This window comes from Oncorhynchus gorbuscha, linkage group LG11 (genome assembly GCF_021184085.1).
Source record: "Oncorhynchus gorbuscha isolate QuinsamMale2020 ecotype Even-year linkage group LG11, OgorEven_v1.0, whole genome shotgun sequence".
Classification (NCBI taxonomy): Eukaryota; Metazoa; Chordata; class Actinopteri; order Salmoniformes; family Salmonidae; genus Oncorhynchus; species Oncorhynchus gorbuscha.
In genome coordinates, this window is record NC_060183.1 from 14269098 (window position 1) to 14293176 (window position 24079).

Here is a 24079-nt window from a genome sequence, read left to right on the forward strand (position 1 = left end):
AGCTTATACTGAATGATGTGCAATTTGTCTTTTTGATGCAAGGCAGGGATCTTCCCTTCCATGTACCTTGTCTGTTATGCCTTTCTTAAGAGTGCTGGGCAACCATCAGTTATACATCGGATCTGTTATAACAGATGTTCTCACTACGTGATTTGACAGCGAACGAGAGAGCCATCTGTAACAGACAGGTGCATTGACGATAGGATCTTGTCTTTCATTATATAGGGCTAACTTTGATGGAATAACCATTACAACCTTCTGTATGTTTCACAGTCATACACACTCAAATCTAACGGTTCTATATAGTACCAAATAAGGGTTGTTGGACTTGTATCCACAGCGTGTCAAATAGGAAAGAACCCTTTTTTAAAACCCTTTTTGGTGCTATATGGAACACTTTTTCATGGTTCTTTATATAACCTTTACGGAGAATGGTTCTATAAATAACCATTCTCAATCTCATAGGTTCTTTGTAGAACCATACAGGGTTTTCAATTCTGGTTTAACAGCCATATTATATACAAATTCCATCGGTTTTCTTACTATGTTTATTGACAAATTCAATTCAATTCAAATTCAATTCAAAAGAACCATTGAAGGACTCAAAGGGTTCTTTGGGGAAGTATGGTTCCACATAGAACCATCACCCTTACCAAAGAACCATTAAGGAACCCACATTCTTTTGTGTGTAGGCCTACATTCTTTGGTCTTACTTTCTCATTAAAACAACTACCTCTTACAAAAAAAATACAATTTTTGATTTCCATTATTTTCAGTCAGACTGTCATAGTACACAGGAAACTCTGCGGATGTTAAATCAACATTGAAAGTGTTGTCTGTGTGGAACCATAAAGACACCATAACAGTGCTAAATGTTTGAGAAGCCTATGCATAAAGAAATGTGGGTTCCTCAAGGGTTCTTTGGTAAGGGTCGTGGTTCTATGTGGAACCATACTGACCCAAAAAACCCTTTGAGCACTTGAAAAATGATTTGCAGTGTTAACTATGTATATTTGTTTACACTGGACATGTTTGTGTGCAGACATAGGGACCTAGAATAGCACCAAATTAAATGCTCAGGATCCCATCAGAATAACTCCACAATTGTCTCAATAGAAGAATCAGAAGCTGGATTTATCTGTGAATATGTAAGCTATATATCGTACTTGCGCAATAAACATTTGACATAGGCCACCTACAACTGCTTTCAAAGAGGGACACACACGGGATCGCGCTTTGTTTTCTGTCTCTTGCGGACGCGCGGCCCGAAATGAACCTCCTTCATAGAACTGTACCCTCCTCTTCCGCGTGCATCCCGGTCCCGGAGGCGTCCAAGCCTTGGTGGTCAGCGCAGACTTAAAGTGAACGAGCGCGCACTTCCAGCGGCCATTCAGTCGGAAGAGGGGACACAGTGAAGGTGTGCTGCTGTGCCGTTTAGTCATCCCTCCCTCTGACCGGTTAATAGATAGATACCCCCGTCGCTGTTGTTTTACTCCTCCCCCGTTAAACGGTTAGATCGATCATGTACCGGTACTTCGGGGAGCTGTTATCCCGCGGGGCGGGCAGTGCCCTGGCCTCGGGCTGCGTGGAATCTGCTCTCCCAGCATCGGCCGCTCTGATGCGGGTCCGACAGTATAGTGAACAGCCCGACGACCCCAACTTCTTTCGTATGGTGGAGGGTTTCTTCGACCGCGGAGCCGCCATCGTTCAGGACAAGCTTGTTGAGGACCTGAAGAGCAGGGAGACACCCGAGCAGAAGATGAAACGAGTGAAGGGGATTCTCCGCATCATCAAGCCCTGCAACCACGTCCTCAGTGTCTCTTTCCCCATCAAGAGGGACAACGGAGAGTGGGAGGTAGTGGAGGGCTACCGCGCACAGCACAGCCAGCACAGGACGCCCTGCAAGGGGGGTAAGATACTGCCACGCGCCGCTTCCTGCTTCTTAACTGTCCTTCGGGTGGTTGTGTGGTTGCGAAATTAACTATCTAGCTAGGTAGCTCATTTGTCGATCCCGTTACTCCGCAGTGAGAGAACCGCTGCACTGACTCTGTTTAGCTACCGTTAGCTAGTTACTGTATAGATAGCTAGCTGCATCTCCTAGCTGCATCATCAGTAGGGTGTTAGAGGACAACATGAAACTGTGGTTCGTTCCGGTGTTATACGTTGCTTTCCAAATCATAGAGCGCCTTGTCAGGAGCACAGAACGCTTTATTTCATGAGGATAAGATTGACCATTGCTGAGATATCTCATTTTCAAGAGTTCAGAAAAGGTCGCGAACAGGTAGGTCAGTGTTACTATAATCTGTTGTCAATAAGGCACTAAATCACCTGTCCGGATTCCTACATTCGACACCAGATTTGACTTGCCACGTGCGCCGAATACAACAGGTGTAAACCTTACAGTGAAATGCTTACTTACTTTGGTCCAATAACTCAGAATATCTCAAGATAGGATGGTCATATTGTTTTGACATTTTCAAGGTTCACAGAGATGACTCAAATAAAATAAAAACATTACATTAAAATGCTGTATTATGCAAATGAACCATTTAATATGAAAATTAGGCATACATAATTTCAGTACTTTAAGACCAATAATGTAAAGTAGGACAGAGTCTATAACAGTTTAATGTGTATAAAACGTTTATATTGCTTTATGCAAATTAGATACTTAATATGCTAATTTGTCTGTACAGCAGGCTTCACTCTCTGTCACTCTCCTTCTTGGTGAAATAGCCCTTACAAAGCCTGGAGGTGTGTTGGGTTATTGTCCTGTTGAAAACAAATGATAGTCCCACTAAGCGCAAACCAGATGGGATGGCGTATTGCTGCAGAATGCTGTGGTAGCCATGCTGGTTTAGGTTTGCCTTAAATTCTAAATAAATCACTGACAGTGTCACCAGCAATATGCCCCCACACCATCACACACCTCCTCCTCCATGCTTCACGGTGGGAACCACACATGCAGAGATCATCCGTTCACCTACTTTGTATCTTACAAAGACTCATCATACCAAAGGACCGATTTCCACCGGTCTAGTGGTTAGAGCTTTGGACTAGTAACCGGAAGGTTGTGAGTTCAAACCCCTGAGCTGACAAGGTACAAATCTGTCGTTCTGTCCCCTGAACAGGCAGTTAACCCACTGTTCCCAGGCTGTCATTGAAAATAAGAATATGTTCTTAACTGACTTGCCTGGTTAAATAAAGGTAAAATAAAAAAATAAAATAAATAAAAAATGTCCATTGCTATTCTTTTTTGGCCAAGCAGGTCTCTTCTTCTTATTGGTGTCCTTTAGTAGTTATTTCTTTGCAGCAATGAAGGCCTGGTTCACGCAGTCTCTGAACAGTTGATGTTGAGATGTGTCTGTTGAGATGTGTCTGTTACTTGACCTCCGTGAAGCTTTTATTTGGGCTGCAATCTGAGGTGCAGGTAACTCTAATGAACTTAACCTCCTCATCAGAGGTAACTCTGGGTCTTCCTTTCCTGTGGCGGTCCTCATGAGAGACAGTTTCATCATAGAGCTTGATGGTTTTTGAGACTGCACTTGAAGAAACTTTCAAAGTTCTTGATGTTTTCCGTATTGACTGACCTTCATGTCTTAAAGTAATGATGGACTGTCGTTTCCCTTTGCTTAATTCAGCTGTTCTTGCCATAATATGGACTTGGTCTTTACCAAATATCTTCTGTATATCACCCCTTCCTTGTCACAACACAACTGATTGGCTCAAATGCATTGAGAAGGAAAGAAATTCCACAAATTAACTTTTGATAAGGCACACCTGTTAATTTCAATGCATTCCAGGTGACTACCTCATGAAGCTGGTTGAGAGAATGCCAAGATTGTGAAAAGTTGTCATCAAGGGAAAGGGTGGCTACTTTGAAGAATCTCAAATATTAAATATATTTTGATGTGTTTAACACTTTTATGGTTACTACATGATTCCATATGTATTATTTCATAGTTTTGATGTCTTCACTATTATTCTATAATGTAGAAAATAGTAAAAATAAAGAAAAACCCTTGAATGAGTAGGTGAGTCCAAGCTTTTGACTGGTACTGTATATATCACGCTTAAGTTATATTTAGTAGGCCTAGAGTGACTAATCATATGGCCAATCCTGTGCCACACGCACGCACGCACGCACGCACGCACACACACACACACTTCCCATGAGTACAGTGGGTTAAATCGGGGTCACACAGAGTGTTTCTTGGTCGTCCTAAACAAATCTACTTTGATACAAAATTACAACTCACACACATAGTTATGGGCTTAGAAAAAAGAGGACACCTGTACCATTTATTTTACTAGACAAGTCAGTTAAGAATAAATTCTTATTTTCAATGACGGCCTAGGAACAGTGGGTTAACTGGGGCAGAACAAGAGATTTGTACCTTGTCAGCTCGGGGATTTGAACTTGCAACCTTTCGCTTACTAGTCCAACACTCTAACCACTAGGCTATCCTGCCGCCCCCATGTCAGATATAGAGTTGAAATGTATTACATTTGGAGTTTGTATCCCAATATTACACTTAATCACAGAAGACGGAAATATAACAAAACCGTTTGACATAGAAACATTTTCATCAGTTTAAAAGAAAAATGTTTGAATGGTTTAATAAAATATAAATAACATTCGACCCATGAGGCCAAAGAGGTTACTTTTGGTAATTAACTACATGAAAGGGCTACGTCTGAACTGAAGGACAGATAGCTACTAGTCTAATAACATAGCTTACTTCTGAGGTAGGCTTACTTCTGAGGTAGGCTTACTTCTGAGGTAGGCTTACTTCTGAGGTAGGCTTACTTCTGAGGTAGGCTTACTTCGGAGGTAGGCTTACTTCGGAGGTAGGCTTACTTCGGAGGTAGGCTTACTTCGGAGGTAGGCTTACTTCGGAGGTAGGCTTACTTCGGAGGTAGGCTTACTTCGGAGGTAGGCTTACTTCGGAGGTAGGCTTACTTCGGAGGTAGGCTTACTTCGGAGGTAGGCTTACTTCGGAGGTAGGCTTACTTCGGAGGTAGGCTTACTTCGGAGGTAGGCTTACTTCGGAGGTAGGCCTACATCGGAATGTTATTTTTGGTGTTGATGAGTTGCTCTGGTGATGGGAGGGTGAACGGCACTGTTTCCAGCAAATAATTAGCCTAGATTAGCCTAGATTAGCCTAGACTCAGATCAGACAGAGTCAGTGCAGCCTGCCAGCTGCACAAGAAGATGGATGGGACACATTTTCAATGAACTGGTATGTAGCTATGTTTTTAATGAATGTAGGGCTATAGCCACTGCATTTTTATAGCTTTTAGTTGCGAGAATTAAACCATACAGCCAATTCTGCTCAGCACTGCCTTTCGCCCGGCTCACTGCCGTAAGTGAATGACGTCAGCCACTCCTCCCACACAACCAGCAAGCTGGCACTCGGCATGGAAATGGGGGTGGCACATGGTGAATATGGATGGATCCATGACAGCCCATACATCATAACCATAACTACGAAGCTCTATGTGGCAACCTGCTATGTGATGGTCATGTCACTGAGACCATCTGAATGACAGTTTTACGATGTCTGCTGACCCTGAATACCTTCAGGGTGACAGTACAACTCCGCTATGCTAGTAGCATAGCCCCCGGTCAGCTCTTTAAAACCCTTCAGATATTGACTGAATTATGTCACATAAAACATTTTACTGGCACGAACAAATAATGATTGGAATTCAGGTATTACATTTATTGTCAAATTTTGTAGAACAAAAACAAATCTTAGAATGCACTCATACCTGCTGAATTTGCATAAATACACTTGGTGTATTTTTATCTATTAATAAATTAACATAAATGTTGCAACAGGGCTGTGACCCACCAGAGACCGGTTCTGTCTAGGCCCACCTGCACCAGCCTTATTAATTACTGTTGCATGGTTCAACAAGTGTGTCAATATCAGGATACCCTCAGATAAAAAAAAAAAATCAACAGGCTTTACATTGTTTAAAGAGATCAGACATTATTTCTATAATCTGACTGTTCCTTTTTGGAAGTTACTTTCATTTCAAGTTTGTGTAGAACTTTTTAAAATTCCACCAAAAAGGAATGTAACAGATAAATAAAGTGATCTTTCTTGTGATGTGTCGAGACGATGCATTTAAATCCCCGACGAAGCTTTAACGTTCTTATAGCTGCAACGGAAAGACAATGTATTCCATTGAGCTCGTTTCAGCCATTACCGGGGTGTGTTTGACAGACCATTACAAACATTTCCGCGGCCGTAACGTTAATGGGGGAAAAACAACAGGCACAAGCAAGAGTATGAAAGGGTCGCAGCACTTAAAGGAAAGCAATCAAGCCAGCGATATTTAAGTGACAAGTGGATTTACACCCGTCGAATACAGGAAATAGATCCTCAGGTGGGCGGGGCATGCACCTCTTTAAGGAATACCTAGGATAGGATAAGTAATCCCCCCCCTTTAAGATTTAGATGCACTATTGTAAAGTGACTGTTCCACTGGATGTCATAAGGTGAATGCACCAATTTGTAAGTCGCTCTGGATAAGAGCGTCTGCTAAATGACTTAAATGTAAATGTAATGTAATGTAACTGCCAAATTTAAAGAAACACTGGAGTAAATGAGGGATACAAAGTATATTGAAAGCAGGGGATTCCACACAGGTGTGGTTCCTGAGTTAATTGTCTGTCTGTGTGTCTGGAGGAGGGTTTAGAGGGTGGGGCCGCAGGGTGTGTCTGTTTTAGGAGGGGAGCTATGTGGTTCAAGCTTCAAGTCAAAGTTCAAGACTTGTTCAGCTCTGCATTGTGGGTGATTTGTGGGGTGAGGATCAGGATGTGACATATTTCCAGTGAGGGGGGGAGTGAGAGAGGAGGGAACAGTTGTTTGACGAGTGGAGTAGGGGAAGGGGTGGTAATGTACCCAAGCGTTCCTATTCGTCAGCATTTTGACAGGAGGCGGGAGGAGTGTTCACTAAGCGTTCCTATTCGTCAGCATTTTGACACGAGGAAGGAGGAGTGTTCACTAAGCGTTCCTATTCGTCAGCATTTTGACCGGAGGAGGGAGGAGTGTTCACTAAGTGTAACTTTATTTGGCTCATCCAGTGAGTTTTCTCTTGTTTAACCAACTGGTCTTAAAGTGCAAAGTCTCACCTCCTACCCATTGTGCCAGGCAAGCTGAATCAGGTGCATGTTTTGACAGACTGACGGAGAGTATATTTGAACACTGGAGGGGACATTGGTTGTATGTTAATGTACATCGCCCCGCTATTGTTATTTTACTGCTGCTCTTTAATTATTTTATGTTCTTATCTCTTTTTTTGTTGGTATTTTCTTAACTGCATTGTTGGTTAAGGGCCTGTAAGTAAGCATTTCACTGGAACCTGTTGTATTCGGCGCATGTGACACATAACATTTGAATAGACTTTCTGATTGGTGTGGCCTATAGATGTTTAATTATGGCAAACGCATCATCATGGGGAGGTCAGAGGTCGTCACACGCCACCAGAGCAGATGCTTCCCTCAAACGCTTTTTAGAGAAGTGATCAAATCCCTCTTCACTTTCTGCAGCTTAGTCACACACTTTCCATTCCCCTCCTCTCTGACTACAGCTACACTTCTCATGGTTTCCATTCCCTTCCCCTCCTCTCTGACTACAGCTACACTTCTCATGGTTTCCATTCCCCCCTCCTCTCTGACTACAGCTACACTTCTCATGGTTTCCATTCCCTTCCCCTCCTCTCTGACTACAGCTACACTTCTCATGGTTTCCATTCCCTTCCCCTCCTCTCTGACTACAGCTACACTTCTCATGGTTTCCATTCCCCTCCTCTCTGACTACAGCTACACTTCTCATGGTTTCCATTCCCTTCCCCTCTGACTACAGCTACACTTCTCATGGTTTCCATTCCCTTCCCCTCCTCTCTGACTACAGCTACACTTCTCATGGTTTCCATTCCCCTCCTCTCTGACTACAGCTACACTTCTCATGGTTTCCATTCCCCTCCTCTCTGACTACAGCTACACTTCTCATGGTTTCCATTCCCCTCCTCTCTGACTACAGCTACACTTCTCATGGTTTCCATTCCCCTCCTCTCTGACTACAGCTACACTTCTCATGGTTTCCATTCCCCTCCTCTCTGACTACAGCTACACTTCTCATGGTTTCCATTCCCCTCCTCTCTGACTACAGCTACACTTCTCATGGTTTCCATTCCCCTCCTCTCTGACTACAGCTACACTTCTCATGGTTTCCATTCCCTTCCCCTCCTCTCTGACTACAGCTACACTTCTCATGGTTTCCATTCCCTTCCTGACTCAGCTACACTTCTCATCTGACTACAGCTACACTTCTCATGGTTTCCATTCCCCTCCTCTCTGACTACAGCTACACTTCTCATGGTTTCCATTCCCCATCCTCTCTGACTACAGCTACACTTCTCATGGTTTCCATTCCCCTCCTCTCTGACTACAGCTACAGTTCTCATGGTTTCCATTCCCCTCCTCTCTGACTACAGCTACACTTCTCATGGTTTCCATTCCCCTCCTCTCTGACTACAGCTACACTTCTCATGGTTTCCATTCCCCTCCTCTCTGACTACAGCTACACTTCTCATGGTTTCCATTCCCCTCCTCTCTGACTACAGCTACACTTCTCATGGTTTCCATTCCCCTCCTCTCTGACTACAGCTACACTTCTCATGGTTTCCATTCCCCTCCTCTCTGACTACAGCTACACTTCTCATGGTTTCCATTCCCCTCCTCTCTGACTACAGCTACACTTCTCATGGTTTCCATTCCCCTCCTCTCTGACTACAGCTACACTTCTCATGGTTTCCATTCCCCTCCTCTCTGACTACAGCTACACTTCTCATGGTTTCCATTCCCCTCCTCTCTGACTACAGCTACACTTCTCATGGTTTCCATTCCATTCCTCCTCTCTGACTACAGCTACACTTCTCATGGTTTCCATTCCCTTCCCCTCCTCTCTGACTACAGCTACTACAGTTAGCTCAGTGGAAAACACAGTTACTTGGGACACAGACGACTGATGGTTAGGCTAGATGGGGTAAAGGCTGTTATAGTCAGTGTACTAGTGGGGTAGAGACTAGAGGTAATGGGTTGATACTGTCTGTGTAGACAAAGTACAAAGGCTGTTGCTGATATGACAGACAGACCGTCAGTCAGACCCACACTGCTCTATATAGAAACCCTGGTTCTGCTACAATACTGCAGAACCTCACATTCTCTAGCTGGACCACTGCAGAAGTGTGTTTGTGCAGGCGTGACTCAGTGTTAGGGAGTGTCAGGAAGTGACTCACTCTCAAAGAATGTTTAGTCTGCTAAACGTCCAACATGTCCTTCTCCTTTCCAAGCAGAAGAGGAAGCCGCGGCTTTTATTTCCACTGTGACTAACAACCCACTGCGGGCTCCCTTCCACATCAATAGACAGCTCTGTGGGCTCTTGGGCGGTCGGGTTTGCCTGTGTGGGTGTACAGTATGTTTATTCGTGGGTATCTGTTTTCATACATTTTTCATGTATATACACAGCTTACACTTGTGTGTATGTGTGTATGTGTATGTGTGTGTGTGTTTCCTAGCCAACCCAGAGACTCATTCCATTGGAATGTTTCTCAACATGTCTTTGCTGCGGTAGTAGGGGATGGGAGAGGAGGAGAATCAAAGGGGGAGGGCTTAATAGTTGAAAGGTTACGGGTATAAAGAACATTCTTGTTCAGTGAATTGAATTAGCCTTCAGATGTAGGATCTTAATTTGATCACTCGGTTGCAGGTGAATGTCCATGTGAATTATAATCCACATAATAATTCACATTCCCTTGTTGCTGCTGTATCAAAAGTGAAGTGGCCCTACCTGAAGGTCCTACATCTGTGTCTCAGTCAGTGCTGTGTCTATAGTGTAGTTCAATGGAGGGTCCACGTTGTTAAGGTCATGCCCTCCAGCAGCTCTAGCTTAATATGGGTGACTTGTAGACTGCCTGGTCTCTAAAGGTCATGTTATGGAGGCGTTGCTAATGTGTGACCTCCTCCTGCTAACACAGCAGGGGGCTAGCTAGTGTAGGGGCTGTGTTCTGGACTGGGTCTCGGGACACGCTGTGGCGCTTTGAGATGATGTCACTCACACATGCACACCCTCTCTCTGTCCTCTATAGTGCGCTGGGCTGCAGTCTCCTGTCTGTGGTCGGTGCCACTGGCTCTCTGTAGTCATCTGTCACAGTGACACAGTCCAATATAGGTCAGCACTCACACTCTGTTTCCCTGTGCTGCTGGTGTAGAGGAGACACAGTGTAACCCCAGGTAGTGTATCTGTGCTGCTGGTGTAGAGGAGACATAGTGTAACCCCAGGTAGTGTATCTGTGCTGCTGGTTTAGAGGAGACATAGTGTAACCCCAGGTAGTGTATCTGTGCTGCTGGTGTAGAGGAGACGTAGTGTATCTGTGCTGCTGGTGTAGAGGAGACATAGTGTAACCCCAGGTAGTGTATCTGTGCTGCTGGTTTAGAGGAGACATAGTGTAACCCCAGGTAGTGTATCTGTGCTGCTGGTGTAGAGGAGACACAGTGTAACCCCAGGTAGTGTACCTGTGCTGCTGGTGTAGAGGAGGCATAGTGTAACCCCAGGTAGTGTATCTGTGCTGCTGGTGTAGAGGAGATATAGTGTATCTGTGCTGCTGGTGTAGAGGAGACATAGTGTATCTGTGCTGCTGGTGTAGAGGAGACATAGTGTAACCCCAGGTAGTGTATCTGTGCTGCTGGTGTAGAGGAGACATAGTGTATCTGTGCTGCTGGTGTAGAGGAGACATAGTGTAACCCCAGGTAGTGTATCTGTGCTGCTGGTGTAGAGGAGACATAGTGTAACCCCAGGTAGTGTATCTGTGCTGCTGGTGTAGATGAGACATAGTGTAACCCCAGGTAGTGTATCTGTGCTGCTGGTGTAGAGGAGACACAGTGTAACCCCAGGTAGTGTATCTGTGCTGGACACAGTAGACTCAAAGCCAGCCTTCCTGTCAACTTTATAGTGTGTGTGGTATTGTTGGGCTCCGTGTGTTGACTCCCTTTGTGTCTGTCTGTGTGCAGGGATCCGTTACAGTGAAGAGGTGTCTGTTGATGAGGTGAAGGCTCTGGCCTCTCTGATGACATACAAGTGTGCCGTGGTCGGTAAGTCTCTCCTCTCCTCTCCTCTCTCCTCTCCTCTCCTCTCCTCTCCTCTCCTCTCCTCTCCTCTCCTCTCCTCTCCTCTCCTCTCTCCCTCTCCTCCTCTCTCCTCTCCTCTCCTCTCCTCTCCTCTCCTCTCCTCTCCTCTCTCCTCTCTCCTCTCACATCTCATTCATGCCTCAGTGCTCCTGATTTCATGTAAACATACACACTGATCTGAGAGATTTTTATTAGCATTTTCAGAGAGCTGTTGTTAAAGCAATGAGGTGTGTGTGTGTGTGTTTAAGCCCCAGTTGTTAAGCCGGTTTCTCTCTCTCCAGATGTACCATTCGGGGGGGCTAAAGCTGGTGTCAAGATCAACGTCAAAAATTACTCTGTAAGTCCGTCACACACAGATATACACACGCAGATACGCACACGCACAGATACACACACACAGAGATACGCACACACAGATACGCACACACACAGATACGCACACACAGAGATACGCACACACAGAGATACGCACACACAGAGATACGCACACACAGAGATACGCACACACAGAGATACGCACACACAGAGATACGCACACACAGAGATACGCACACACAGATACGCACACACAGATACGCACACACAGATACGCACACACAGATACGCACACACACAGATACACACACAGAGATACACACACAGACACGCACACACAGATACACACACACAGATACAAGTGTGTTGTGTGGAGGAAGAGTGTGGCTTTCTTACTGGATGGAGGCTGTTCTCTTACACACACACACACACACACACACACACACACACACACACACACACACACACACACACACACACACACACCATGGTAGATGATTGTTGTGGGAACGCTCTAATGCACAGGAAGCATGTTTTACTCCATGTCACATCAATGATCTATTCCAGTAAACCCACAGACCCACAGACCCACACAGACCCACACACAGACCCACACACAGACACAGACACACACACGGACACACACACGGACACACACACGGACACACACACACACGGACAGACACACACACACACACACAGACACACACACATATCCTAGAGAGAGAGGCTCTTTATTCATATCCTAGAGAGAGAGAGGCTCTTTATTCATATCCTAGAGAGAGAGAGGCTCTTTATTCATATCCTAGAGAGAGAGAGAGGCTCTTTATTCATATCCTAGAGAGAGAGAGAGAGGCTCTTTATTCATATCCTAGAGAGAGAGAGGCTCTTTATTCATATCCTAGAGAGAGAGAGGCTCTTTATTCATATCCTAGAGAGAGAGAGAGGCTCTTTATTCATATCCTAGAGAGAGAGAGAGAGGCTCTTTATTCATATCCTAGAGAGAGAGAGGATCTTTATTCATATCCTAGAGAGAGAGAGAGGATCTTTATTCATATCCTAGAGAGAGAGAGAGGCTCTTTATTCATATCCTAGAGAGAGAGAGAGGCTCTTTATTCATATCCTAGAGAGCGAGAGAGGCTCTTTATTCATATTCTAGAGAGCGAGAGAGGCTCTTTATTCATATTCTAGAGAGCGAGAGAGGCTCTTTATTCATATCCTAGAGAGCGAGAGAGGCTCTTTATTCATATCCTAGAGAGAGAGCGAGAGAGGCTCTTTATTCATATCCTAGAGAGAGAGAGAGAGAGAGAGGCTCTTCATTCATTTCCTAGAGAGAGAGGCTCTTCATTCATTTCCTAGAGAGAGAGAGACTCTTTATTCATATCCTAGAGAGAGAGAGAGGCTCTTTATTCATATCCTAGAGAGAGAGAGAGGCTCTTTATTCATATCCTAGAGAGAGAGAGGCTCTTTATTCATATCCTAGAGAGAGAGAGACTCTTTATTCATATCCTAGAGCGAGAGAGGCTCTTTATTCATATCCTAGAGAGAGAGGCTCTTTATTCATATCCTAGAGAGAGAGGCTCTTTTTTCATATCCTAGAGAGAGAGGCTCTTTTTTCATATCCTAGAGAGAGAGGCTCTTTTTTCATATCCTAGAGAGAGAGGCTCTTTTTTTCATATTCTAGAGAGAGAGGCTCTTTTTTTCATATTCTAGAGAGAGAGGCTCTTTTTTTCATATTCTAGAGAGAGAGGCTCTTTTTTTCATATTCTAGAGAGAGAGAGGCTCTTTTTTTCATATCCTAGAGAGAGAGAGGGGCTCTTTTTTCATATCCTAGAGAGAGAGAGAGGCTCTTTATTCATATCCTAGAGAGAGAGAGAGGCTCTTTATTCATATCCTAGAGAGAGAGAGAGGCTCTTTATTCATATCCTAGAGAGAGAGAGAGGCTCTTTATTCATATCCTAGAGAGAGAGAGAGAGGCTATTTATTCATATCCTAGAGAGAGAGAGAGGGGCTCTTTATTCATATCATAGAGAGAGGCTCTTTATTCATATCCTAGAGAGAGGCTCTTTAGTCATATCCTAGAGAGAGGCTCTTTATTCATATCCTAGAGAGAGGCTTTTTATTCATATCCTAGAGAGAGAGAGAGGCTCTTTATTCATATCCTAGAGAGAGAGAGAGGCTCTTTATTCATTTCCTAGAGAGAGAGAGGCTCTTTATTCATATCCTAGAGAGAGAGAGGGGCTCTTTATTCATATCCTAGAGAGAGAGAGAGGCTCTTTATTCATATCCTAGAGAGAGAGAGGCTCTTTATTCATATCCTAGAGAGAGAGATGCTCTTTATTCATATCCTAGAGAGAGAGATGCTCTTTATTCATATCCTAGAGAGAGAGATGCTCTTTATTCATTTCCTAGAGAGAGAGAGAGGCTCTTTATTCATTTCCTAGAGAGAGAGAGGCTCTTTATTCATTTCCTAGAGAGAGAGAGGCTCTTTATTCATTTCCTAGAGAGAGAGAGGCTCTTTATTCATTTCCTAGAGAGAGAGAGGCTCTTTATTCATTTCCTAGAGAGAGAGAGGCTCTTTATTCATATCCTAGAGAGAGAGAGAGGCTCTTTATTCATATCCTAGAGAGAGAGAGAGAGCTCTTTATTCATATCCTAGAGAGAGAGAGAGGCTCTTTATTCATATCCTAGAGAGAGAGAGAGAGGCTCTTTATTCATATCCTAGAGAGAGAGAGGCTCTTTATTCATATCCTAGAGAGAGAGAGAGAGAGAGAGGCTCTTTATTCATATCCTAGAGAGAGAGAGAGGCTCTTTATTCATATCCTAGAGAGAGAGAGGCTCTTTATTCATATCCTAGAGAGAGAGAGAGATAGGCTCTTTATTCATATCCTAGAGAGAGAGAGAGAGAGAGAGAGGCTCTTTATTCATATCCGAGAGAGAGAGACTCTTTATTCATATCCTAGAGAGAGAGAGAGGCTCTTTATTCATATCCTAGAGAGAGAGAGAGGCTCTTTATTCATATCCTAGAGAGAGAGAGGCTCTTTATTCATATCCTAGAGAGAGAGAGGCTCTTTATTCATATCCTAGAGAGAGAGAGGCTCTTTATTCATATCCTAGAGAGAGAGAGGCTCTTTATTCATATCCTAGAGAGAGAGAGAGGCTCTTTATTCATATCCTAGAGAGAGAGAGAGGCTCTTTATTCATATCCTAGAGAGAGAGAGAGAGAGGCTCTTTATTCATATCCTAGAGAGAGAGAGAGAGGCTCTTTATTCATATCCTAGAGAGAGAGAGAGAGGCTCTTTATTCATATCCTAGAGAGAGAGAGAGAGAGCTCTTTATTCATATCCTAGAGAGAGAGAGAGCTCTTTATTCATATCCTAGAGAGAGAGAGGCTCTTTATTCATATCCTAGAGAGATGCTCTTTATTCATATCCTAGAGAGAGAGAGAGAGAGGCTCTTTATTCATATCCTAGAGAGAGAGAGAGAGAGAGAGAGAGAGCTCTTTATTCATATCCTAGAGAGAGGGAGAGAGGCTCTTTATTCATATCCTAGAGAGAGAGAGAGGCTCTTTATTCATATCCTAGAGAGAGAGAGAGGCTCTTTATTCATATCCTAGAGAGAGAGAGAGGCTCTTTATTCATATCCTAGAGAGAGAGAGAGGCTCTTTATTCATATCCTAGAGAGAGAGAGAGGCTCTTTATTCATATCCTAGAGAGAGAGAGAGGCTCTTTATTCATATCCTAGAGAGAGAGATAGGCTCTTTATTCATATCCTAGAGAGAGAGAGATGCTCTTTATTCATATCCTAGAGAGAGAGAGAGAGGCTCTTTATTCATATCCTAGAGAGAGAGAGGCTCTTTATTCATATCCTAGAGAGAGAGAGAGGCTCTTTATTCATATCCTAGAGAGAGAGAGAGGCTCTTTATTCATATCCTAGAGAGAGAGAGAGAGGCTCTTTAGGGCTGATCGCTACATCTTGATCTGTTTATCTGTCACCAGTGTGTGTGTGTGTGTGTAGTAGTATGCCCTTCAGAGCTAAGTGGAGCTGAAATGCTTAGCTGTTAGCTGGCAGACACACAGGAAACCTTTCTCTCCTCGTGCACTCTGTGATTTATCTCTCTCTCTCTCTTTTAGGACAATGAGTTGGAGAAGATCACGAGAAGGTTCACCATTGAGCTGGCCAAGAAAGGTTTTATTGGTAAGTGTGTTCTTCATGTAGCCAGTTGTCCCTATGATCTTGTATGTTATGACTGTGACGTGTTACCTCAAAACACAGAGAAGACAGGATTCTACCCGAGGGTTTTACCCCAGTGATTTACCCCAGTGATTTACCCCAGTGATTTACCCCAGTTTTACCCCGGTTTTACCCCAGTGGTTTTACCCCAGGGTTTTACCCCAGTGATTTACCCCAGTGATTTACCCCAGGGGTTTTACCCCAGTGATTTACCCCAGTGATTTACCCCAGTGATTTACCCCAGGGGTTTTACCCCCAGCCTTTTGTCTCACTGGGCTGTGGCTCCAGCGGTCCTGTTCTGACTCAGGCCACTGGTACTTTACATAACAATGACAAACTGCGAACTTTAACCCCTTCTCACAAAGCAACTGTTTTGATTATGCAGAGGTTGTTAATTCTGCTCCTCACAAGCCCTCACTTTCAGCCATCATAGTGTATACACTACTATAAACTGAGTGGTTCGAGCCCTGAATGCTGATTGGCTGACCGAAAGGTTGCGAGTTCAAATCCCCGAGCTGACAAGGTACAAATCTGTCGTTCTGCCCCTGAACAGGCAGTTAACCCACTGTTCCCAGGCTGTCATTGAAAATAATCATTTGTTCTTAACTGTCTTGCCTGGTTAAATAAAGATACATAATAATTGCTGAAGTGGAACTCTGCCGCTGCAGTGGAAAAGCTGTGTATTAATGGGTGGGTAGTAGACCCTCTTCCAGTCAGTCAGATCCTCGCCCCCTCTCTGTCCACTTCTGTTTTTGGATGGCAGGGCCCAGTGAACACATGAGAATGTCCCTCCCTGCATACCATCCTGTTTACACCACAGAGAGGGAGAGACTGGCATTTAGACATGTCACTGTCCGCCACCAGGGCGTTCTGAGCCCTCCAGTCAGCCACGGTCTATATTTAGAATAGGTAGAACTATAGATGTTTAATTGCTAGTAACTTTATCTCAAACCTGTGTAGTATGTGTTTACGTGTGGGAAAGAGAGAAAGAGAGATGGAGGGCAGGGTTCACCACTAGGTGGGAAAGAGAAAGCTGGAGGGCAGGGTTCACCACTAGGTGGGAAAGAGAAAGCTGGAGGGCAGGGTTCACCACTAGGTGGCCCGTGGGTCATTAGATTTATTTTTGCCTCCCAAGTTTTCTGAGCTAAATAATATATTTTTAAAATATTTTTTTGTTGTTGGACTTAAAAGACTAAAATCACCAGGATATCGGCTCAAAGTGATTTTTAATTTTGGAAATCTGTTCCCAAAGTATTCCCGCGCATAAATCAAGATGCATATGTGATCGTATTCCAATGTCATCAAGGTTTGTAATGATTCCGTTTTTTGTCGATCACTATCTGTTTTGGATTTCTGCTGTCGATTTTCAGTGTACAAAATGTGTTATTCAGAACTATGTTCTGGCCCCCAGACTATCCACCCAAGGCAAAATCATAATTGGGGACCCCTGATGTAGGTTGTGTGTAAATGCTTCCAGTCCTCACAGAAACTTTTACCCCTCCCCTCCTCAGGGCCTGGTATTGATGTTCCTGCTCCTGACATGAGTACTGGAGAGAGAGAGATGTCCTGGATCGCTGACACATACGCCAACACCATCGCACACACCGTGAGTTACCACACAAATGCACATGCACTGTAGTTCTGTAGTTGGGCCCCAGGGCAGTATGGGCACTGTGGTTCTGTAGCATGGGCCCCAGGGCAGTATGGGCACTGTGGTTCTGTAGCATGGCCCTCCAGGGCAGTATGGGCACTGTAGTTCTGTAGCATGGCCCTCCAGGGCAGTATGGGTACTGTGGTTCTGTAGCATGGCCCTCCAGGGCAGTATGGGTACTGTGGTTCTGTAGCATGGCCCTCCAGGGCAGTATGGGCACTGTGGTTCTGTAGCATGGCCCTCCAGGGCAGTATGGGTACTGTGGTTCTGTAGCATGGCCCTCCAGGGCAGTATGGGCACTGTGGTTCTGTAGCATGGCCCCCAGGGCAGTATGGGTACTGTGGTTCTGTAGCATGGCCCTCCAGGGCAGTATGGGTACTGTGGGTCTGTAGCATGGCCCCCCAGGGCAGTATGGGTACTGTGGTTCTGTAGCATGGCCCTCCAGGGCAGTATGGGTACTGTGGTTCTGTAGCATGGCCCTCCAGGGCAGTATGGGTACTGTGGTTCTGTAGCATGGCCCTCCAGGGCAGTATGGGTACTGTGGTTCTGTCTGGCCCTCCAGGGCATGGGTACTGTGGTTCCCATGGCCCCCAGGGCAGTATGGGTACTGTGGTTCTGTAGCATGGCCCTCCAGGGCAGTATGGGTACTGTGGTTCTGTAGCATGGCCCTCCAGGGCAGTATGGGTACTGTGGTTCTGTAGCATGGCCCCCAGGGCAGTATGGGTACTGTGGTTCTGTAGCATGGCCCCCCAGGGCAGTATGGGTACTGTAGTTCTGTAGTCTGGACCCAAAGTAGTATGTGTCCTGCACTGACCTCTCATAACTATGCTGAAGACTCTCTATCTCACAGTCTGACAAACAGATCTAATGCAATTAAACATACACTCTAACGTGTGTGTGTCTGGCTCTGTGTCTCTCTGGGTGTTTCTCTGTGCAGGACATCAACGCCCACGCGTGTGTGACAGGCAAGCCCATCAGTCAGGGCGGGATCCACGGGCGTATCTCGGCCACCGGTCGCGGAGTGTTCCACGGAATTGAGAACTTCATCAACGAGGCGTCCTACATGAGCATGCTGGGCCTGACCCCTGGCTTCCAGGACAAGACCTTCATCATCCAGGTACACACACACACACACACACACACACACACACACACACACACACACACACACACACTCTGCCATTTGCAAAGATTGCGTAAAAGTTGTTTACGCTGATCTGGTCAACAGGTTTTGATGTGAACTTTGTTAAATATCTGCAGGGGTGAGTTAGTATTCGTCTCTCTGTGACGTCAGAGACATGGTGGCAGAGTTCAGTGGCAGTATCACACCACACAGATCTGCTTTACACTGGTCCGTGGCTCCCAGTTCCCACTCTGCCGCGGTGTGTGAGACAGACTAAAGGCCAAAGTGCAGCTTTCTGCGGGACTCTCAGTTCCCTCTGACATACGAGACATCACACACACACACACACACACACACACACACACACACACACACACACACACACACACACACACACACACACACACACACACACACACACACACACACACACACACACACACACACACACACACACACACACACACACACACAGACAGACACAGAGAGAGATGCCCTCAGCCTTGGCCTCCTTCCTGGAAGCCTGTCTATAGGCTATACGAAGCCTGCCTATAGGCTATACGAAGCCTGCCTATAGGCTATACGAAGCCTGCCTATAGGCTATACGAAGCCTGCCTATAGGCTATACGAAGCCTGCCTATAGGCTATACGAAGCCTGCCTATAGGCTATATGAAGCCTGCCTATAGGCTATACGAAGCCTGCCTATAGGCTATACGAAGCCTGCCTATAGGCTATACGAAGCCTGCCTATAGGCTATACGAAGCCTGCCTATAGGCTATACGAAGCCTGCCTAACGGCCATACGAAGCCTGTCTAACGGCCATACGAAGCCTGTCTAACGGCCATACGAAGCCTGCCTATAGGCCATACGAAGCCTGCCTATAGGCTATACGAAGCCTGCCTATAGGCTATACGAAGCCTGCCTATAGGCTATACGAAGCCTGCCTATAGGCCATACGAAGCCTGCCTATAGGCCATACGAAGCCTGCCTATAGGCCATACGAAGCCTGTCTAACGGCTATACGAAGCCTGTCTAACGGCCATACGAAGCCTGTCTAACGGCCATACGAAGCCTGTCTAACGGCCATACGAAGCCTGTCTAACGGCCATACGAAGCCTGTCTATAGGCTATACGAAGCCTGTCTATCTTTTCTCTGTAGTAGCGTTGTCTTGATACCAGAATTTAGAATTGGATACCGATACCAGGTTTAGTATCACGATACTTGATACCAAAACGGTACCACAATAACAACAGAAAGCGTATTAGCCACAGTCACAGAAGGGCACTGGATCCAGACAATAGTATGTATATGTTCATGAATTAATGATATAATCACACAATCAAGTTTGACTTTGTTTTACCAATCTAACTACAAAACAGCAGAATGGTGAACATTTATTTTAATGGTAAATATCTACTGGTACACTGGTTAAATCAAGATGTAGCCTAGGTCAATTCACAATACAGGTGAATGTGTATTATTCAATAGGAGTGTGTGCATTGAGTTATTGAACTTGTTGTAGCTGACTTCATGGGGCTACAGATGACAAACAATCCTTTCCATGTAGGACTTATGTTTATTGGCAACTACTAAGAGAACGTATTTCATTGTACCAATTAACAACATTTGCATAGAAGAAGCAATTTCATAATTTATTAAAATGTGCGCTATGAAAAAATGGTATAGAAAAGTATTTTGTGTTTTGAAAATACAAATGACTGTTCTCGAAAGTATATTTTACAAAATATACATATTTACAAAATGTATTTCAGCCCAGTGTAATACAAGTGACTAAATACTCAAAGTAATTTAGATATACTGAACAAAAATGCAGCTTGCAGGGCCTCCCAGGTGGAGCAGTGGTTAAGGGCAGCTTTGCCACCAGAGACCCTGGTTTCGCGCCCAGCCTCTGTCGCAACTGTCCGCGACCGGGAGGTCTGTGGGACGATGCGCAGTTGGCCTAGCGCCGTGCAGGTTAGCGCGACACATCTCCTTCGCCTCATGCAGCGCGACACGTCTCCTTCACATAGAGTTGATCAGGCTGTTCAATCAGGTAAGAAACATTTTAAACATGTACCGAACCAAAAGTTTACCAAAATCTTTTGCAAAAATGTACCAAAGTTTGGGTATACTTTGCAACACTCGTAGTGAGTAAGGATCAGCACCAATGTTCCCTCTAAGCTGTGCGTGTGTGCGGCCGTGCAGAAGAAATGTCAGCCTGCTCAGAGAAGCACGAGATTGATCATCACTCAACTTTCTACAGTTTCCCCCCTTAGTTATTAACACGGTCAACGTTTCCTTTTACTGTGGGAATTGTGATCCAATCAACACACCGAAACAACAAATCAAACCGTGCAAGACTTAGTATGCAAAACTAACTATGCAAGAGATTTTGTTGTAGGCAGAACGTATCGGAGTAGGATTCTATTGCATTGATGCTCACATCTCAACCCGTACTCTACACAGACCTGTGTGGAATAACCAATCAGAGATACAGTAGGCCTATATGCAAATAGACCATTGCCATATATATATCTGTGCCAGTCACTTTGAACTGGACTGTGTTTACAGCATGAGGGTCTTGAGTAGATATGCTTGTTTCAAGATCAAAGCGAGAGCTGCATGTAGCCACGTGGGCACATGTTGTTCATGTCCTTTACTAGTTAGTCAATTATTAACCCACTTATAGATCATTTGTAGTCAGCAAAGGGGACGGATTGCTTCCTACAAGAGCACCAAACGTGTACACTTCTAGACCTCTTTGAAAAGTGATTCTGGTAAAGAGGTTTTTCTTTTCTTAAAGGGGCAGTGGTGTATTTTGAGACATCTTGAATAAGCCCTAGTAGCCAATAGGCAGAGAGGGTGTCATCATTTGTCTGATTCTCTGTAATAATGGTATGGAAATAATGCATTTTGTTTTGTAAAGTGGTTTCTTGCATCACACAACACAACAACATGTTCAGTCACCTCCGTGTCTGAAGGACAAGTGGATAAACAGGTTAATGTCAAGCGCTGCATGTTTTGTTTTCAAGAGTCTCATGGAATGTAGGCCTACATTGAACACCACATATTTGCTGCTACTGTAGGCTGAATTATAGAACAGCTATTTCCATGTTAAAATGTTATGGGAGGAGTTTTCTCCATTGTTTTTGATGGTAGGCCACTCTGGTAGGCCTACATTATGAGGAAATAGCCACAGTAGCCTACTTGACAACTGTCTTAAACTGTAACTTCAAGCTTGTACAGTCGGCTAAATGTTGAGGGAACAGTGATGGATACGGTTAATCGAATATTTGAATATCCCATCTGAAGTTAGTATTCAATGACTAGCAACTATTCATTTTTGAGAAGGAAAAAAAAAACATCTCACCTTCGTGTCTGACACAGACTGACTCACTAAACAGAGACACAGACTGACTCACTAAACAGAGACACAGACTGACTCACTAAACAGAGACACAGACTGACTCACTAAACAGAGACACAGACTGACTCACTAAACAGAGACACAGACTGACTCACTAAACAGAGACACAGACTGACTCACTAAACAGAGACACAGACTGACTCACTAAACAGAGACACAGACTGACTCACTAAACAGAGACACAGACTGACTCACTAAACAGAGACACAGACTGACTCACTAAACAGAGACACAGACTGACTCACTAAACAGAGACACAGACTGACTATAGCAGCATTATGTGTCTCAATGCTCATTATAGTTAAAGGTATATTTCACAGCTGTACCAGATATATTACCTGCTTGGTTTCAATCCTCTCTGTTCGCTGATTTGGTATGTCAGTTTATTAGCTAGTTATCAGTGGGTCTGAGGCTACTGCAGTAGCAGAGGTGGGCCACATGGGGGCGCCAGGGTCCCAGTGTAATGTCTTTAGTGTACTCTGTAGCAGAGTTAATGATGGTGTGTGTGTGTGATGGAGATAGTAATGATCTCTCTTTCTCAGGGCTTTGGTAACGTGGGTCTCCACTCCATGCGGTACCTCCACAGGTACGGTGCTAAGTGTGTGGGCATCGCTGAGTATGACGGCAGCATCTACAACCCAGAGGGCATTGACCCCAAGCAGCTGGAGGACTACAAACTGGTAAAAATACTCTCTTTACTCTCCTTTTGAACTTCCTCAGTCTCACTTTCTCTGTGTCTCTCTCTTTCTCTCTCACTTTTCCGCCCTCTCTTGTTCTGAATATGAGCTATAGCCAAGAAAGACTTCCTGTCTCTTGCATTTGACTAACCTGTGTGTGTGTGTGTGCAGCAACACGGTTCGATCGTAGGTTTCCCCGGGGCTAAGCCATACGAGGGCAGCCTTCTGGAAGCTCAGTGTCACATCCTGATCCCTGCCGCCAGCGAGAAGCAGCTCACACGAAACAACGCCCACAGGATCAAGGCCAAGGTACAATACCCCATCTAAACTACACTATCCACAATGCCCTGTTGTCATTGTTGTTTATTGTTGTTGTTTGTTCCAGATCATTGCTGAGGGAGCCAACGGCCCCACCACCCCTGATGCTGACAAGATCTTCCTGGAGAACAATGTCATGGTCATCCCTGTAAGAAGAGGCACACACACACACACACACACACACACACACACACACACACACACACACACACACACACACACACACACACACACACACACACACACACACACACACACACACACACACACACACACACACAAAAAAATGCATGTTAAGGCAGTCATACACACATTCACAGTATCTATCCAGCAAACATGGCCCCATGTGGGTATTTGGTGGGCAAGGTGGGCACGGGCTAGCCCACACTAAGCCAACACAGACTAACTCACACCAGCCCAACACGGTCTAGCCCACACCAAGCCAACACAGACTAACTCACACCAAGCCCACACCAGCCCAACACGGCCTAGCCCACACCAGCCCAACACGGCCTAGCCCACACCAGCCCAACACGGCCTAGCCCACACCAGCCCAACACGGCCTAGCCCACACCAGCCCAACACGGCCTAGCCCACACCAGCCCAACACGGCCTAGCCCACACCAGCCCAACACGGCCTAGCCCACACCAGCCCAACACGGCCTAGCCCACACCAGCCCAACACGGCCTAGCCCACACCAGCCCAACACGGCCTAGCCCACACCAGCCCAACACGGCCTAGCCCACACCAGCCCAACACGGCCTAGCCCACACCAGCCCAACACGGCCTAGCCCAACACGGCCTAGCCCAACACGGCCTAGCCCAACACCGCCTAGCCCAACACGGCCTAGCCCAACACGGCCTAGCCCAACACGGCCTAGCCCAACACGGCCTAGCCCAACACGGCCTAGCCCAACACGGCCTAGCCCAACACGGCCTAGCCCACACGGCAGCCCAACACGGCCTAGCCCAACACGGCCTAGCCCAACACGGCCTAGCCCAACACCGCCTAGCCCAACACGGCCTAGCCCAACACGGCCTAGCCCACACCAGCCCAACACGGCCTAGCCCACACCAGCCCAACACGGCCTAGCCCAACACGGCCTAGCCCAACACGGCCTAGCCCACA

At 45.5% G+C, this 24079-nt stretch overlaps 1 protein-coding gene across 1 annotated transcript in view; it reads left to right on the forward strand.

Annotated features, from left to right (window-relative positions):
• The first annotated feature begins 1323 nt into the window (after positions 1–1323).
• Positions 1324–24079, forward strand: part of LOC124048135 (glutamate dehydrogenase, mitochondrial) — a 32713-nt gene continuing 9957 nt past the window's right edge. Inside the window, exons 1-9 of the mRNA XM_046368599.1 lie at positions 1324–1910; positions 11087–11167; positions 11485–11540; positions 15652–15715; positions 17263–17357; positions 18340–18519; positions 22497–22634; positions 22803–22940; positions 23017–23097. Coding sequence (XP_046224555.1) covers positions 1523–1910; positions 11087–11167; positions 11485–11540; positions 15652–15715; positions 17263–17357; positions 18340–18519; positions 22497–22634; positions 22803–22940; positions 23017–23097 — 1221 coding nt within the window. The 5' untranslated portion in view covers positions 1324–1522. The remainder of the gene's footprint in view (positions 1911–11086; positions 11168–11484; positions 11541–15651; positions 15716–17262; positions 17358–18339; positions 18520–22496; positions 22635–22802; positions 22941–23016; positions 23098–24079) is intronic.